The sequence below is a fragment of the Pogonomyrmex barbatus genome, unplaced genomic scaffold (genome assembly GCF_055798465.1).
Source record: "Pogonomyrmex barbatus isolate J1 unplaced genomic scaffold, ASM5579846v1 scaffold5, whole genome shotgun sequence".
In the NCBI taxonomy this organism is placed as follows: Eukaryota; Metazoa; Arthropoda; class Insecta; order Hymenoptera; family Formicidae; genus Pogonomyrmex; species Pogonomyrmex barbatus.
Window position 1 is genome coordinate 8383329 of NW_028297149.1, and position 20392 is coordinate 8403720.

Here is a 20392-nt window from a genome sequence, read left to right on the forward strand (position 1 = left end):
CATTACCTATTCCTTACTTTAAGAATTACTTATTTTCTTGATAATAGTGTTAGGAAAAAACATTGAATTCACAATACTTTTAAAAAATTATGAAAACGATATGCTCTTATAAATTTGTTTGGGCAAAGTTATTTTTAGCAGTAAAATTATTTTATATACTTTAACATTTCGACAATGAAAAAATCGGCAATTGCAACTTAGTCAAGAAAATCTTTATTATACAGACGATATATTCCATATCTAATCGTAGGCGTATGCTTATCGTTTATAACATCGATAGTCTAATTACATGTGAACACAAAAGATACGTAGTTTCATGCAGGATCATGGTTAGCAGTGCAGTATATCGTTATATCGTTATGTCGTAATAATACACTAATGACGCTGTAAACAGTTCGTCGATTAAACAACACATCGAAATGTCGATTTACCACGATCATTTGCGCTTCGTATCAAATTACGTACTGAATTACAATGAGTATCAACACAGAATTTGCTTGCAAAAACAATGATTCGTCACACTATGCGTTAAACAAAGAGAAACAAGGAATAAAAGCAACGCGGACGTTTCAGTTGAAAATTGTTCGCGGCAAAGTTTTATCTGGCTAACAATAGGCGAAGCCGGATTTTAAAACATTGTACACATCATATATATACATGTGCATAGTATATATATTACATATATTTTTTTTATCAAAGTATATAATTTTCACCATTTTCAAATAAGTCGCAAAATCTGTATGCTTAGCATCACAATTTTACAGAAAAAAAAGAGAAGAAACACGATTTGAATTCATAATGTCCACCGCTTATATAATGTGCATTTTTAACGCATTTCAGTTGGCCCATCTTTTGATAACAAGTAATCAGCTTGATGGAAATGTAAATTGTATTGAATTACGATGAGTTCAACAGAGATGTGTATCGACTACTGTACTTATGTATAAACATACTCAGTATCTACTGATAGAATATCAAGCGCGACCTATATACATTGACTATGCGACTGCTTGCCATTTACGGATATAAACGGCAAGACCTTTGACTGATGATCTTGTTTTGTAGTTTTACCATCATACATTAATGGCCTGCAAGAACGCATTCCCATCGTAATCGGATTTAATTACGAGCATTTGGAAGTTTTGTGGCATTAGTATATAAAATATATATATAACTCTATATATATATATATATATATATATATATATAAAACATATATACATATATAATTAATGTATACAAATATGTTCATTGTCTTATTAATATTTTCGGAATAAGATATGTAAACCAGATGTATAATATGAAAATTGATTCGGATCGAATAATGCATTTCATAATAATATTGCCACCTTATTGTTGTAAATGGATTATACTACTCAGTCGGGATAACGAGCAGATTAATTTCATTGATGGTTCGATTCATTATCTGATGCTAATTTGAGATTGACATTACATGAGGTCATTATACTTGCATCAACATGACCCATATATTGGCAATAATATCTTACAATTATTATTAATAAAGTGCATAACAATCAATATATTTACAATTAAAATTGAAAATTGCATACTATAATCGTGAATAACTCCAATTGTACGAAAATAAAATTGGCACAATATGACAAGTGAGATTTATTATTCTAAGAGAAATTGTTTTATATCGTTGTTACCACATAAATTCCTAACTTAAAAATTTATTAAACAAAACGTTCCGTTATTGTTACCAAAATAATTAAGCTAATGATTAAGCTGTAACATCAACATTATCGAATTTTTTATGTACTGTGTTAATATAAACGTATCAAAATTTTAAACGTTAAAGTCGATTTGAAAAATTATTGGCTCAAATTATGTTTAATTTTTAAATTAATCTCACAATATTGAATGTTTCAGGGCGGACATAGAATATTCGTCGAATTCAACGAAAACATATTTGAGGATACCTGAGGTTCAACTGGGAGACGAGGGTTTGTACAAGTGTGAAGCTACATATCTGGCGGTCAACCGCGAGTGCAACAACGTGCAGCATATTATCCTTAACGTCACAGGTGCGTTGCATTACATTATACAGTATTACCAGATTAACATTTTCGGAGTAAAATTAAATTTTTATCAAGATGCGAGAGAGAGAGAGAGAGAGAGAGAGAGAGAGAGAGAGAGAGAGAAAATGATATTAAAATTTATACTTTCAAAAGTATGATATAATAGAGAAAATATCAAGATACGCGATATGATTTTTCTATTACAAAGTATATAAAGATTTTTCGGACATACCACGTGAAGAGGATAATATCGAAAGATTTACGGAAACTATTTTAAAACTTTCCGCGTAACTTTTTCCATAAATTACATGCGATGTTTTTAACCGTACGACTTCTGTTTGTTATGCAAGTTTGTTATGCTCTCCAGTGTACATTACGTTCATACGTCAGAAACGTGGTCGCAAGTAGCTTGCATTATTGAAAAGGCAATACGGAATACGAAGTAACACATTTCATTATTTATCTTAAGTATACGGAAATCTGTACTTCCGTTTTTTTCTCGTGACATATTCTTTTTTATTACGAAGCAAATTTAACATGATATTTCTCAAAAGTAATATGATAGCACAATATACTTGTACCTCATGACATTTCTCATGGTATGATACATGGAAACACATTTACGATATATGTACTATGCTCGGAAAGGTGATAGCATGTGCAAGTCGGAAGTAACGTAGGACTTGCATTCCATAAATCAGGTAATGTTTATTTCAAACTAACGGTTACATGCGATCGTTCTCGCCAATATTTCAATTTTGCATACAGTCGAACGATAGACAACCTTACGGATGGCCCTTTCACGAGATTGGCAAGTAACGATGTGCTTTTTAAAATGCTCTTTTTTGAAAATAGAAGACTAATTTACATTTTGCTGCTGCTCGTACTAGAAGTAAAACATCAGGATTGCGCACAATTCACGTTCTTTTCCTTTTCGTACGTAACAATTTTATGCAGCAAAAATTCAACATTTAAAAATAAAGAAAAAAATAAAAAAATCTGATAAAAAATATTATTACAATATAGATATTAATAATGCCTTTCATTTCAAGTAACAACTATATTTTACTGAAAAAAATAATTAAAAACAAATAAAAGATTCGAAATAATTGTTCTATGGACGTTAATTATGCTCTTTGAATTCTCGCGAATTACATATTTTTGCTTTGGTTCAAATTCTCCTCTCTAGTTTCAAATGTTTTTGTACGATTATCTACATTTCAGTTGGTTTATAATACATACGGAAAGATACATACGGAGTATGGAAGTGTCTGCATTCCGCTCTGTGTACAAAGTACTTCATTTTCAGTAATCGCGGATTGTTATCCAGGTTAAATCCATGTTAAATTATACATCGATAGCTCGAGTTAGATCGGATGACTCTTAACTTCGCAAAGAGTTAATATCGACAAGTCGAACTCAAGTTAGTCCCCATTGGTGCGACATCTCACGTACTCTGGATAAATGTAGTTATTTGATAATTCTTGGTTTAACATTTAAGTTAATCTCGTAAACACATTATAGGACCGTTTAACGGTTAAATAGCTTCATTGTCGTAAGATGTTATTTATCAGATTAATAATTTATTATCACATCGGTGTGTGTGTGTGTGTGTGTGTGTGTGTGTGTGTGTGTGTGTGTGTGTGTGTGTGTGTGTGTGTGTGTGTGTGTGTGTGTGTGTGTGTGTGTGTGTGTGTGTGTGTGTGTGTGTGTGTGTGTGTGTGTGTGTGTGTGTGTGTGTGTGTGTGTGTGTGTGTGTGTGTGTGTGTGTGTGTGTGTGTGTGTGTGTGTGTGTGTGTGTGTGTGTGTGTGTGTGTGTGTGTGTGTGTGTGTGTGTGTGTGTGTGTGTGTGTGTGTGTGTGTGTGTGTGTGTGTGTGTGTGTGTGTGTGTGTGTGTGTGTGTGTGTGTGTGTGTGTGTGTGTGTGTGTCGTGATTTACCATTGCCAATTTATCTCATATTAAATCTGTATAGAATCCTTGCAAAGGAGAAGTTGCAGGATAATTACAAAATGTCAAAAATTAAACGCATATGAAATATATATATTCTACAATGTTAGATGAGTTTTATGAATGAGTTTTATGAGGAAGTTTATTAATATCTAGATATTAAAGCAAGAAGCAAACGTAATGAATTTTATACGTTTTTATATTAAATAATAAATAAAAGAATAGAAAAACGAAGATTTTGCTTGTAATTAATGCGGTTTTATTAAATCGTATTTTGCATGTTTTTATATTAAATAATAACGAAGATATCAATTATAAAATATGAAAAAGATTTTATTTATATAATGAATGCATTAAATTAAATATAAATAAATGTATTGGATGATCTAAAAAATATCAGATATCATTCAGGTTTTTTTCTTCTTTTACGTATCTGCTACATTAGAGTCGGAAAGTGCGATAGTGGTTTGTAATTATCCGGCACGGAATTTCGAGTTAATTGTGTTACTAAATAATAAGGATACTTAAATTTTGAATAATACAAGATCTCCTCAAATTTATCAGATGGGATCTTACATCTGCCAACCACAAGCTTCTTGCGAAGCACATCCTCCATTTAAGTATTGTTGTATCTACATTATCTTATGTTATCTTTGCAAGTTTATGAAGAATGAGACAATTCTCCTGTAGTGGTTTATTCAAGGAACGTAGCGATTTTCTGCGCGCGTATACGCGAGCCATCACCGCGACGGACGTGAATAGAATCACTGTGTATACAAAATTCTGACTGCTGATCTGTCTTCTTCACTGCACCGTGCCTCGTGACATCATGGCGAGTTAAACGAGTAAGGTGGAGAGGAGTTTTCAAGTGTGTAATCGCGACATTGTACCTATACATGTACACATAAGCAGCATTCAGAAACTTTTGTCTCTCACAATAGGGAATCATATTCTTCTTAAAGTTTCAAATGAAAATTAATTTCATGATCCAATTAAAAAGATAACACTGGTAATCACTCTTAAAATTTCTGAACTACGCAAATTGGGTGAACTCAAAGTATACTCTATGTATATTTTACATTATTACTTATTAGTATTGTTTTCATCATTTATATATTAAGGACAATTGCGATATTCTTTTGATGAAGGAAATAAGAGTTTTATCGTCAATTTTTCATCAGGGCAAATTTTAAATAAGGATTTCTTTTATATAGCCTTTTTAAGAGATTCTCCAACTTTTATCGTTTTGATTGCAAAACCAATTGAAACACGAACAGAACACGAAAGAACTTGAGAAAAGTTGCTCTTGGCGCATAACTGATTGTGACTTCAATTTATCGAATTTAAAGTGCCTTGCGAATTTATATATTGAAATGCTTTCCTACAAGAACGAACGTGTCTTGAATTCTATCACGAAACGTAATTTTACTGTATATTTAGTTATTTTCGGACCTACATATACAATTACGAAATGATGGATGTTTATGCAATCCGGAAATAGCACATGGATATTTTCTTTTAATAAATTCAAGTAAAAAGATAAACTTTAAATTATTACTGTTTTTTTTTTAAGAAAAATACTAGAAAAGGACAATTATATTCTAATAAAAAATTAAGGTTTCATTAATATTTTTAAGATTGAAATAACAAAATGATGAAACAATTAACATCTATAATGATTGCAAAAGGAACAACTGTTTTATTAAGGAACAACAAATTTATTTAAACGCTGTTTAATCGACTTATTTATGTATAATTCTTTTTGATTATTAATTTGAATTTCAATAATAATAATGATTTTAAGTCAACAATCTCAAATTAATATATAATTTTAGTAATGTTTCTTTGTTCTTTCACGTTAAGTGCCTTATATTCTTTCACATTAATTGCCTTACAAATGATTTAATTGCACAGTGGAAGAAAGAAATGAAAAAAATTAAAAGAAGATAAATACGTAACATTATTTTTCTTTAACTATAATTTCATTAATCTACCAACTTGTGTACTAAAACAAAGCTATACGGGAAAAGAATTATTTTAAGAATAATGATAAGATCAGATATCAATTAGATTAAATTAATTTTATAAAATAAACTAATATATATTTCGTAAAAAATTTATAAATCAAGAAGAAGTTAGAAGTATGCAAATTAAAAATATCGTAATTAAAAAAATAAAGATTTATTGACAAAATGCTTAATATTAAAAATAATTTATATTTATATTTGGAGGAAATGTCAAAAATTTGAACGTAATAAAAGAAAATAATAAACGTAAAAATATTTTGCAAAAAAAATTGCGTAATTAGGTTCTTAATTTATCTAAATTGTTAAGATTGATATTTATGAAAATGTTCATGACTAAGTAGCGCCAATTTCGATAAAATATAGGATGCACGTCGTACCCATTATACCGCAGCATGGTGAAGCGACAACGTAAAAGTAGCTTGCGAGCTCTCTTGCGACAGGCGTCGACATTAATCTACATAGAAGAGCACAGCATGAAGCTGTGCGCGAAACAGTATCACGTATCACACCCGTACCTTTCTGTACTTACATACACAGAGTTGCCGGATTATCCGAACACCTCATTCTAGCTAGGACATCACGCTGCAGATTTATTGTCCAATAGGTAATATTATCAGGAAAGTAAAATGTGTGTCCCAACAAGATCAAGACAAAAATAAGAATTTTTGAGATTCGATTATTTTTTAAGACAGTTCAAGCCAGAAACTTAGGTTCAGATCTTTTTTATATTTTTTGATAGCATATATATATATATATATAAAAAAACAGCGAAAAAGTAAATTTATTATATAAAATTTGTTGAAATTTTATATTTTGCATATGAAAATTATCATATTATTGTTATATTATAAATGTTATGTTATGATAAAATCGTGAATTTTTCTGTTGGAACACAGAATACTTAGTTGTGCTTTATGTCATTTATCTAACTACTTATTTGCACTAGATTGTGCCATTACAAACGTATAAAGCTCTGCAAAATAGCTGCTGGTAAACGCTTTTAACACGACGTCGTTGCACGAATGCTTTTATACTAAGATTATAGTGAGCAAGGTATATAATACGTGAAACGCTGTTTCTTCTTGCTTTTCATACGTGCTCCGTTTTGCGGGCCGTCTTTCTTTTTATAGTGCAAAACTACAGACAATTGCAAGATACTTCCTTACACAGCGACGACGAAGCCGAGCGTCACAGATGTTCGGATTCGACGAAAGTCTCCAAAAGATCCTATCAAAATCACTTTCGTGAATTCCACAAGACGTAAAACGTCCAAGCTCGTTTTGTTCTGCTCGTTAAATTGCGCTATTTCTTCTTTCTAGCTGACAATTTTCTTTTTGAAAATGGGGATTTCTTTTGTTTGAAATTTAGATTTTCTCATTGAAAAAGAAATTACATTTATTTTACGTGCTATAACATGTCTAAAAAAAACTATTATTTGACTATTATTATTATTTCTATTAAAATCTTCAATCGGCTGCAAAATTCAATTTGACGCAAACAAAATCGATATTTTCTGTAATATTTATTCGCATAATCTTCACATAACCCATTTTCTCTGTTTAAATTAGAACTTAGGCACAGCTCCGATAAAATTCATGTATATGTAGAAGCAATCAAAGGATGAAGCTGAGATCTGCAATGCGATAATGTAAGCTATTATTCAGCAGAACAATAGAATGTACCTGTACACTCGTCCTTTTCCAATACACGCGAAAGATCGCGGCAATTGTACGATACTTGTATGTGAGATTATTGAACAAAACTACTGTGCGAGGATTGTTATGCATTCTGCATGCGTATTAACACTCAGCAATATCGTGCTCAAGATTACAATATCAATGAATTCAATGATACCCGAAGGAAGAGGGAGAGAGAATAATTTCCCGCTTTTACGGCTACAACTAACTAAGGAAATATCATCACGCTAACTGCCCGACATGATAGAGACGAGGGCAAAAGATCGTGAAGTTCGCACTTACTTTGTAAGTCACGCCGATTTCAAGTAAGAAATACGCGTCAGAAAAAAATCCAAAAACCGTCTTGTAAAAAATCGCGAAAACTACTTACGATCTAATGACGCCGCCGCCGCTTTCCACTTTCGAAGTAATCTCTTTCTATAGTCGTACAAAGTTGCCGTCGTAGCTGCGGGTCGTTGAGGCGACTTTAAAAGTCATTTTCAAGTATATTATTCATAAACTTTATCGTCTCCCGATGGAGTGAGCCGTTGGAATGTTCACAAATCGGATCGCTTTTCGTTGTAATTTTCTGGGAATGGCAGGGCGTGACAATGATATAAATTGACTATGCATTAATGATATAGGAAAAAAAATGTTTTTGCAAAATAACAATCTCAATCCTTTTGTAAAAAGGATCAAATTTTGTTATCGGTTCCAATTAAACGCGTATCCCAATTTCAGTGCAAGCTGTCCTGGTCTTTTAGTCGGGCGCGAAAAAAACTAATAATATTACGGACGATTGCCCGATGAAATTATTTAATATGGCGAATCGCGTCTATTTTAGAAACGGTGCATCGCGAACATGTTTTCCAATATCCATTATAGCGAGTCATCGCGGTCACCACCACTTTGAACCATTTGTAATCACGTGAGAACAATCGACTGTATAACCACCCGAATTATTGATTATGTGAAATATGAAAATTAATGTAGTATATACCAGCAAATAAGTCTTTATTTCGATTTGTGATTAATCGAGAGAGATTATTTTCTTAGCGGACATTTTATTGAAAAATCAATTGATTATACATAAAACCTTGACATAAAGACGTTAGGATTATCACAAATTTTATTATTAAAAATAACAAAAAATTGCATAACTACAGAATTTCTTTTCAATTTTGTCCAATTTGTTTTTTTTTTTTTTTTTTTTTTTTTTAGAATAATTCGATTGTGTAATGTACAAAATTTTTTCGTCTTTTCACATGCGGTAGCAGCCGTCCAATCTCATTTCTCACATTGATCAAAATAATAGTAGATTTTCAATCAGTCGTATGCTCTTTTGATTTAAAGGATTATACTGAGCAACATGGTTGGTGAATTCCAGTTTGTGCCAGTAAATAGATTTACGCAGCGCTGTTGGACATGTTTCGGTTAATTTCGCCAAGGTGATTAACTTGTCTCTTTGTGATTTAACTTTTTGTGTATTTAGATGTATATTTTCATTGTGATAAGAGATAGGAGATTGATTAAACTTATAAATATATTATATAGATCTAGCTACTTTTAAACTTACTTAATGTATTGCTAACTCTATTTCTCAATTAACCGAAATATGGATAGATTTACTAAGAAGAAAGAAATTTGTTTTATTTTCATCAATATTTAATATCGTATAATTTTATATATCTATATATAATAATAATCTATTATAATTAATAGTAAAAAGAAATTCTATTTTAGTGTATAAAGAAATATACGATAATTTTTCCATATTATATTTATCAACGCTTTTATATTTCTATATACAGAATGCCTAATTTCTAATAGTATATGCTTGTGTGCAGATAAAAGTGTGCGGATCAAACTGAGCAGAAAAGTTCTCTACCATTTTGTAATTTTCGTAATTAGCAATAAGTTATTAATTATTAAAAATCGCCGAATAAACACGTCTGTACAGCGAATGACAAACACGCAGCGAAATGTGACCGCCTAACATTACGCGCGGATGGATTCGCGATAGGAGTGCGACGAAATATTTGGAGATGAAGTATAAGCAAATGTTCCATTATTTGTAGACTTCACGTCTAAATATGTATTTCACCGCGCTCCTATCAATTACGAACGTGTGTTGGACGATTGCACTTCGTCGCATTGACCGATCTATATTCTATCTTTAATAATTATTTTTAATAATTGATTTTTAATTGATCTTTAATAATTGATCTTTAATAATTCGTTACTGCGAAAATTGCAAAATGATACTTTTCTGCTCAGTTTGACCCGCTCTATCTGCACACAAGCAATACCATTAGGAATCAGATACCCTGTGCATGTTTTGACTACAGAAAAGTAGAATAAAATATAACAATATACAGAGATTTCAATAAAAAAATTTTTTATTAAAGTAAATACATTTGATGGATTATACCTTAGTATCTTAACACAATCAGAGTATATGAATATCTGTTTCTGCAAAAGTTTTCATGCTTATTGCAAAGAAATAAACTACTCACATATTTTTCGAAATATTCGTATAAAATGCAAAGTTGAATTATAACAGCTCGAGCTCAATATAATTAACTACAGCAAAATAAAGACATCTCATTAAAAGTAGAATAATTATAATATAAATAAAGTTTTATATTCAAAACTTTTACTTTTCTGATATTCATAATATTGTAAAAAACATTATTGTAAAACTTAAATAATTATTCTGGAAATGTAGTATAGTGTAAATTAAAAATGTATCATTCTATAATAATTATTAAACAATTGATTAAATGTATTGATTAATGTATCTGATTTAACAACATCTTTTAACTAGAATATTCCAGAAACTGAATAGAAAATATACAATGAAAATTTAGGCTATTATAATATTTGTATCTATTATAACTTATCTAAATATAATTAATCGATTGCTTAATTATTATAATGATACTCATTTCTTTGATTCATTGCGGCATTAATTTCTCATGCAAGCTATGACCTATTCCCTCTAATTTAGCTAAATAATTTATGGCGCAAAGATTTTAATTAATTGAGATGACCATTTTCGCGCCATTTAAATTTTATGAAGGATTATTACATAAAATTCTATTCATCAATTAAATCTTCACATTTATGAAATATGATTTTTTAATCGAACATGATCGAACGTGATATAGAACATCTAATTAAATAAATATTTATAGTTCTTTAATATAAATTATTGCTATGATTTAATGTAAATGAATTATCGTAATTTAATCGTAATTTAATTTATCTTATTAAATTTTACATTTAACTTTACTGAGAAATTATATCGAAAGTTATAAATAATGCAGTGAATACTAAATGAATAATAAATGAGAAATTTATGAGTTCTTCTGATGTATTAAAATAATTTAAAATTATTAACATCAAGCTCACTGTCGTTTTGTCATAAAGAACATATACTATGTATGAAAACAATTCAATTCAAATTTGTGATCAATCCTGTATACAGTGAAACATTGTTCTTCGAAAATAAAAGGTATATTGAAACTTGTTAACGAATCTCGCGTGTCATGTTTCATTAAATATCGATCACTATCTGGTAGTTCGAGCAATAAATCTCTCTTGTTTTGTGTCTCTTATTTATTAAAACATTGACATTATATTCCATAATATAAAAATTAAAGATTATCATATATTAAAAATTTTGTAGAAATATAAAAGAAATGAAATGTTTTACAATAAAAAAAAAAGAAAAAATATTTTATTATATTTATAATTTTTTAAAGTTGGCATGTCTAAATTTGTCGATTATTAGAAAAGTACGAAGATGATTTAAAATTACACGAAAAAATTTTGCTAAGGACATTGCTGATGAATTTGCGAGATGAATTTCACTGAAAAGAATTATTCAGATATTTGCAAGTGCAATATATCTACACATACTATTACACGCACATATTAGAAAAATTGTGAGAAATTATGTTTTGTTGTGAAAAACGTTGCAACCATTCTTGCTTAATAATACTCGCATATATTGAAAAATTCATTTGCATCCGAGATTTCCTCATTCAGCTCCAAATATACATATTCCCTAGAACAAATTCCCTAGTTGTACCCAACCATTTTAAGCACAGATTTATTTTAAAACTTACGAGGCAACATTTAGATTAAAAATTGCAGAAAGTCTGAACTTTGGAAAATTTTTGTGTCAAAATATAGTAAATGATGTATAAAGGCAAACAATTTTGCAATATAGATTTAGAAGGTTCAACAGATTATATATAACTTAATTAATTATTCTTAATATCTTTAAAACTGTATAGCTTTAATTAAAATTAAAAGTTTGATATCTTTTAAAAAAATATTTAAATATCAAATATTATGATATTTTTTTTGATTTATTATTTTCTTTTGCTACACATAATTTTTAAATGTTTATTATATTTTAAATATTATATAATAATATAGTTTATTATCAGTCAGAAATAGAACATAGAAGTATATGATAAAACAGCATCTTCTAGATTATCGAGTTATAAAGATTTCAATTTAGCATGAGGATAGCAGCAGATAAAATTAAAGTGATTGGAAGAACTGTACAACATATAAACGAGAGGAAACGAAAATTTAGAAACAATTGTACTCATTATTTTTCTCTTTATGAACCAGATATAAAAGGAATTGGAATGTGAGTTTAAAAAGCATATACATATATATAACAATAAAATAAAATAAATATTGATTGATTAAAATTTTTGATTAAAAATTTGATTAAAATAAAATCGAAATAAACATTTTAGGAAAATTATTATGTCAATTTTAATAATAATTGAGAATTATATTTGCTTCAGATATCTTAACTTTTTTAATATATGTATACATTAAATATATATATTTTTTAAACATGAGTCAATTTTAAAATGAATATTTAATGCTAAAATATTTTTATAGCTATTTTCAAATAAGTCAAGAAGATTCTTCTTTTATGATCAAATTCCTATTTTTCATCATTTGTCAATGATATAATTTGATCGATCTTCACAAAAACGAACAAGAGCAATTTAATTAACAGAAGAGAAAGGTATGTTATCAGATATATGCCAATATTTAAATATAGATATTTGTTCTTTGTTGTCAGATATATGCCAATATTTAAATAGATATTCGAATGATTTTACAAGAGAAAACTTACTTGCATGAGACAGATCTAAACAACTTATACAGTTTTATATCAAAGACACCTGAATAATATTACATGTCTAGGAGTTCTTTTTAGCGAATAAATAGATAATTTTCAACCATAAATGTCAAAACGTGGTGAATATATAACAAATGCTTGTGCCGCAGAAGAGCTACTTTTACGCAAATGCACGTAGCTGTATTTTCAGTCATTAGCAATTCCGTGAATCACTTTTGCTGTATGGTTTTATTTTTAAAAATGGTATTTGCACGTAAGCACTTCTAATGCTACGCCGAGTGCATACGTGCATGCATGCAAATGTCTCGCTATATATGCGATAGGTGTATTTGTATGCATGTACGTACGTGTACATCGACAGCTAACGTAATAGAATACTACGGCCTGAGTGCATTCAGTCGATGTTGCCGGGGACCTGATTTATAGTGTCCTAAGAACACGGCGCTTATTCGATAAGTGGAAGTCACTTTGCTCTCATAGGAATTGTGGAAAGAGTTACGGGATTCGTCACGCTAGAAAATCGATGCGTCAATGGTTTAGAATTTCAGGGCATGCAATACTTATCGATTTACTTTCGTCGCGCAAAGAAGACAAGGCCTTCATCAAATCGAATACGCCAAGAACAGAACTGAATATGACACTTCCAAACATGGATATAGACTCGCTTACTGTCAAAAAATTTATATCGAAGAAAAGAAAAAGTTTCTCAAACTGATAAAATTTTACTAACTTATTGTTAGTATATTTTATCAAAATGTATTCTGTTATATCAAATGTCAACGCATTTTAGTTAAAAAAAAAAAATAACAAATTGTTTAATATTGAAGTGACAGGCATAATATTGACATGACAGACATAATGAAATTTTTTATCTATTTTTCAAGCTGGAAAATATATAGGGTAAATATAGATTGTTGAAAATAAAATTTGCTTTCGCTGAAACTGATAGAGCAATATATCGGATCTGCTCATCGATTTGCGTGAAACGAAATGCTCGAAATTGTCGATACGCTTGAAATAACGTACGTAAATAACGTATGTATGCAATCTCTAGTGCATCCAGGATATGGTTATTTAGCGTACACAAAAAAAACGCAAAAAAAATAGATCAAGTTTCGAATGTTGACATTTGTGATATAGAATAATAAATTCACATATAACTTTAAAGATTAACACTTTATTTATACTGATTTATATAAAGTTTATTTAAAAAGTTTGTTGTATGTATATAACTAATGTTATTTATAAAATGTTTACCGTATTGTACTGTCACAAACAGAAATAAAATATTAAAATCTTATTTTTTAAAAAATAAAAAAAATACCAGAGAATATTATATATTAAAATAAAATCTTTCATTATCAAGTCGTGAATTTTTTCTGACTCTGGTATATATAATTTTTTATTCGTTCTCATTATTTCTCCGAACATCAAAGTAAAATAGATAATTTCCCGCTGAGTAATATAATCTTTGCATAATGGTGAATATATAACATTTTTGTTAAGAAATTCCATAATAATCACTATTCCATCAAAGGAATTATTTAAAGAATGCATTTATCCAAATGAGAAATAAGAAACATAAAACAGCATACTATTTTATTGTGCAGACATTTAAAAAAGTAATTAAAGAAAAGGAAGAAACATTATATTATATTAATCATGTATATGGTGATTTAATAACTATCATATAATTATAACACACAAAAAGATGACAATAGAATTTTAAATTCATTGCGAGATATGTATATTCGAAAAAACTAGCGAAAAACAGTTGTTTTAGATAAATATGGTTTATATTTTTAGTGCAACCAGCGTTTATACGTGTCGTCGATGAAAATACAAAAAATACTCTGAGCACCGGCGCCATTTTAGGACCTATAAACGAAGGTTCGACGATATCTTTGTACTGCGGAAGTGGAGAAGGAAAACCTGTACCTATAGTCGAATGGTATAAGGATGATCAACTTCTTGACGGTAAGATTTACAATATGTTAAAACATTGAAACCGATAGAAAGATATATCTCAAGTTTGTAAATTGGTATGTGCTTCTAAGAAAATTTGAAAAAATATAAGCCATTTTATTTTTTCAATTAATAACATTCATATTTCCTTCTATTAAACAACTTAACTAGTGATAATTTACAACGATAAGAATTAATTTAGTGGTAATTTTTCGCTCTGCTATAAAAGAAAGATTGTATATGTAATAAATTATAAATTATGTAATAAATTTATAATCTCGAGCTACTTTAATATACTATAACTTATAATTTAATTACGCTAAATGTATTTTGAATCAAACGTAATTTTTTTCTCATACACGATAATAAATTTCATACGTAATAATCTAATGATCTAAATGAGATAAATAAATAAATAATTATACTCTAAATATATAATTTGATTTCCACGTTTTAATAGAATTGCATATGAATTAAAATGTAAAAGAAGCATAATCGTTCAACCAAATTATTGAAAGATAAAGGAAAGCTTTTTTCATTAATCAGTTATCCGATGATATTCATTAAGAATTTCTCTGGTTTTATTGTACTATTAATTTTATACGATTTTAAAACTATATTAAAAAGATATTAAGTACTGTTGCAATTTCTCGTACATTTTATGATACACTTTATTCTAAATTTGAAATGAATTTGTGAAATGTACATGTTAAAATACGTGACAGTCTCTCTTTCTCTTTCTCTTTCAACGTATTTATCAAGAAATGTACTATTTCAGCGACGAGCTCGACCATCGTTACTGATACCGGAATAGGTACCGGCAGTAGTTTACTGGAGATGCAAATTACACGAGAAGAGTTAGGCGCAACGTTCACGTGTAAAGTCAACAGTATTGCTCTCGTGGAGCCACTCACGGTTGATATTAAACCAGACATACATGGTGAGTCATCTCATTCAGAAATAACATAACAAGATACTTCTAATCCGCCAAAGACAACACGTCTGCAAACTATACGAGATACTAATGAAATATCTTTTTTGCTATGAGCTTTATTCGGTTATTCTTATTCTAATTTACACGACTTAAAAACACAGAATGAAAATCTTTCTGCACGTTTCATTTTTAATTGCGTTATCGCGAAGCTATCAGCTGAGCTAACAATCTGTCCGAAATAATATTTTAATGATATTCATTACCGACTAATAACAAAGCTTTCAGTGCTACAATGATGGACTATCAATGACGCTCAATAAACTTTTCAACGTCAATTAAAAAATGTATGTACATCGATCATTACTTTCGCGTGAAGCATTGACTATGTATGAATCGATTATCGCATATCGATGGAGGAAATGTTATACGCTTGGATCGCCTACAATTTAGATTGCGCGATGTAATTTGCGCGCGATGTACTACGCAATTCGATAACCGTCGCTACAAACTCCGTACGGACATAGCAATAGGATGAACGAATATGGGTACTTTGACCTAAATTTGCAACAATTCTGCTGGGTATCGTTTATTCATTAAATCAAAACATGGGTAACATCGAGTAAACTCACCGTTCGTATGAATATGAATGACATTGCGACCAGAGCGGTATATCAGCCGGACGAGGAAGATTTTTGTGCAGAGTACACCTACCGCAGAAAATATAAATTAACTTAAGTTTTAATGTCAATTAGCATTTCCTAATAAAGTCTGAAGCAAACTGTGTAATATCACAGATTAAAAAGTTTAAGAGAATAGTGCTTTAACAGCGTTAATGGAGAATGAAATCTTGTTTCTCAGTTTTAAAGAAATTTAGAATCGAGATATTTTATTATTATTGTTAAAACTAAACAGTATTAATGTATTAATAATTATTTATAAAAGAAATAGATCTCTAAATATTACCACTTCAGATTTTATTCAATATCTTAATATATTTTATTACATAAGAAAAATTCTTCGTATTATAATAATAATAATTTTATATTACAAGTTGTTCTAAAAATACAACACTGATAAATACTTGATAAAAAGTAACTTTTCCTAATTATTGTCTTATATAAATTAAATACTTAGCATTTGCACACTTTAATTTTTTTTTATATAATCAACATTTACGATGCACAGAATATGCATTTAACATTTAACGTTTTCTATTTTTTCCAACATCTTTAATAAATATGTTACATATATGTTTAATTTAATCTACTAAATTAGTGCAATATTCATATTACGCTTGTGTGCTATGTTACATATTACTAAACGAGCATATTGCATCCACAAAGGTGTATGTATTAAGCGTTCTCAAAACAGAGAATTTAGACATGTCAATCCAGGTCCTTTCATTTCGTAAAACGTAATAACATAGTTAGTTAAAGTGAAGTCTCTGTCATAACATTACTAATCCTGATTATTCAACACGAGATACTATTGAATCTTTCCACAGCTTTGCTAGCATTCTCTAGCATATTCTGCCGCGGGACGGGACGCTCATAAGAAACAGTCGAGAGAGAAAAAAATGGCCATGTCGCGTGCCTCCATATTTTATCTCCACAATAACGCAATTTGAACGATCTATGAACGCAAAGTTTGGAATTCGTTTTGAGAGATGGCTCAACGTTTAAATCTCTGAAATTCACGCGAAGAGGCGAATGTGAGTGCAGAGAAAAGTCGTGCTTTGAAAAGTCTCGTGAAGCGAGAGTGCACGGAATTCGATTTGGAGTGAGTGGAAAAGTGGTTTGCATGTCGAATTTGGATCCGGACAGAACTCTGTGCACCAGTTATAAACCGTACTATTGCCGAATTTTTAAAACGGAAAACTGGCAAAACATATTTTTAAGCTTTGCTATGAAATTTTACGACGTAACCGATGCCTTTTAGGTCAAATCAATTTTATGCATGGTCCCGTATAAATTACGTAATAATTGCTTTACAGTTATCATCGCGCACGCATGCTAAAAGAGCTTCTAAAATAATTTTCATACGTGTTAATCGAATTAAAATAATATGGAAGTAACGAAAAACTAACTATATATACGTGATTTCCCAACCTTTTACCCAAAAACCTTTAATAAAGTTTATAAATAAACTTGCTTGTTTCTTAACATTCAAATAAACAAAGTTTTATATTGAGATACATCTTTGCGAAATATCAAATTAACTGATATAATCTAAGTGAAGTAAATTATACATGCGAGCATTATTATTTTACGAATAAATGCACTTAACATAATTCCACTTAATATAATATAAATTAGATTATATATTATGTTAAATCATTACAAATACAGAATTGTATCACGCAGAGTTCTGTATTACTCCAGAATTCGGCACGGCAGAGAAATCTTAATGAAATTCTCTCATTAACTGTATACTACCATACTACCTCATGCCAATACGTAATTTCAGAAAATTATTCTGTTTTATCGAATATGCAGTTCTCGTATGAATTTTGAACCGTTTTAATAACCTGCCTATTGTCCACTTGTATTATGCATTATGCATTACCATCTATCATAAATTACTCATAAATTATTAAACAATGTATCTGTTAAACGTATGAAATAAAGTACAAATACTTCTAACTGATTTAACTAAAAAAAATATATACTTCTTAAATAAAAAAAAGTATGAGTCTTTTTAATAGTACAATCATAATAATATATGATTGAAATATTCAGAGATTTCCTCATAATTTCTTTAGTATATGCATGAATCGCTCCTGCATGAATTTGTCGATTAAAGCATATACGTCATTATAACGGTACTTGTAATTACGGCGCGCCGTATATCCGTTATTTGAAAATTATCTAAACGTGAACTCACCTATGCGTACGAAATTTGTACATTCTAATAAATAATTAAATGTCCATCACTTCGTTGCGAGAAGGGGTTTCCGCGTGACCACGCGCGTTGCAAGATTACTGATGGATTTACGAAATTAATGCGCTGTATAGGCCATTCTTGTTTACGATTAGAAATTCATTAACGTTAACCGAATTTCGCGCCGCTGTAATAATGTGCAAATAGATGCGCGAATTCGTGTAATTCTCAGCATATCGATAAACGCGTTATTAACTTTGAAGTCGAGATTAATTATCTCGCGTTGATTTCTCATTATTGAATCAAATATTTATTGATACTTAGACAGTTATTACACTAAATTGACATTATGATATTATGTCGAAGAAGTAATCAATATTTTATGAAACTTTATTATTATATTATATATATTTAGAATATTTAGCATACTATTTATAAACCATTTTTTTACAATTATTATCATCAATAATTATTAAGTTTAAGTAGAGCTTTATATTTAACTCTTATAGTGAGAATGAATTGATTCTTCTGATGAATAAATTGCTCTAATTGTACTAATAGAATGTAAAACAATAACAGTTCTAAATTTAAACTTACTTACATAATGCATTCTTTTAATAAATGAAAACGAACATTAGCAATGTAAGATAAGAAATTATCTCGCTCTGAAAAACAATAAGCTAAAAACGTGTTGCGTGCTTTTCTGATATTTGATAAAAATGTAATTAAAGGTTAATATATTATTTAGGTATATCATAGAGAAAAATGCGCTGATATATTAAAATCTGTTTTATCGTGAAAGGCCTCGGCCTTTTGTCGAGATAAAATCATGAATTATAGGTCAACTGCAGTCATATGCAGCGTACCTAATATCTAATGAGCAATTTTATTTTGTTCTTTTTTTATATTTTTTGCTATTATATATTTTGCTGTTAAACTGTATAGAGCTTGGAAAGAGAGAAAGAGAGAGAAGGAGAGGTAGATCCTTATAATACACTTCTAATTATGTATATTTTTTTCTTTATGTCGCGATATCTTACTCGCTATTGCTGTTAATGATACTTTTGCGTTACACAGGATTATGGAACATGACATCGCTCGCTGATATGAACGCTTTTGCTAACACGTCGACACTGTTCGTCCCGATCCCGTGTCGTGAAAAATTGTCTCTCAGCACGATAAGAACTAGATAGGTGGCACAAGCGAGTAACGTGAAAAATTTTCAAAGAAAAAGAAGATAGAAGAACCGTACCGTCGAGTTTCAACGTAAAGCGCAGTTTGAAATTCTTCAGCATGGTCAGTTCAGCGTAGAAAATATAAATAAATTCCCAGTGAGCCATTGCTAACGATCTGCGGTGAATTTAAAGCGGAAATGTCGCAAATGCCCCTGGGATACCTGCGAAAATCTCACGACTCCGCAGCTGCTCGTTGAAAGTCGTGGAAGCAAGGTTGTGGCAGTGACGAGAAAAGTACCTGGCGGAGTTTTCAGACGGAGCGCTTCTTATAGGCAAACAAATCACCAGGAAATCGCATTGCCACTGGCTATAGACTTAAAAAGTCTCGGTCGGCTTATCGGGTTGCGAATTCTTAGAAAATTGTGGCCAAGAAGAAAATGTGAGCGTGGTAGCCGAACAGAGAATTTTCACAAGAATGAGTAAGGAATCTGATCGTCAGGCATCTTAGATATTAGTTTAAAAATGACTATGATTAGAAAACGTTCTTGTGGACATTTGGAAGCTCT

The 20392-nt window shown here is 30.0% G+C and overlaps 1 protein-coding gene across 10 annotated transcripts in view; it reads left to right on the forward strand.

The window, feature by feature from the left end:
- The window catches only part of nrm (neuromusculin), a 162461-nt gene that overhangs the window by 92335 nt on the left and 49734 nt on the right, over positions 1-20392 (forward strand). For 9 of the 10 annotated variants that reach the window (XR_016140407.1, XM_089081743.1, XM_089081742.1 and 6 more), the window contains exons 3-5: positions 1894-2048; positions 14679-14849; positions 15616-15777. Coding sequence is in view for 9 of the 10 variants with exons in the window: in XM_089081743.1 (XP_088937869.1) it covers positions 1894-2048; positions 14679-14849; positions 15616-15777 (488 nt within the window). In the remaining variant the exon portion in view is untranslated. The remainder of the gene's footprint in view (positions 1-1893; positions 2049-14678; positions 14850-15615; positions 15778-20392) is intronic. The other variant, XM_089081744.1, reaches the window with a different exon arrangement.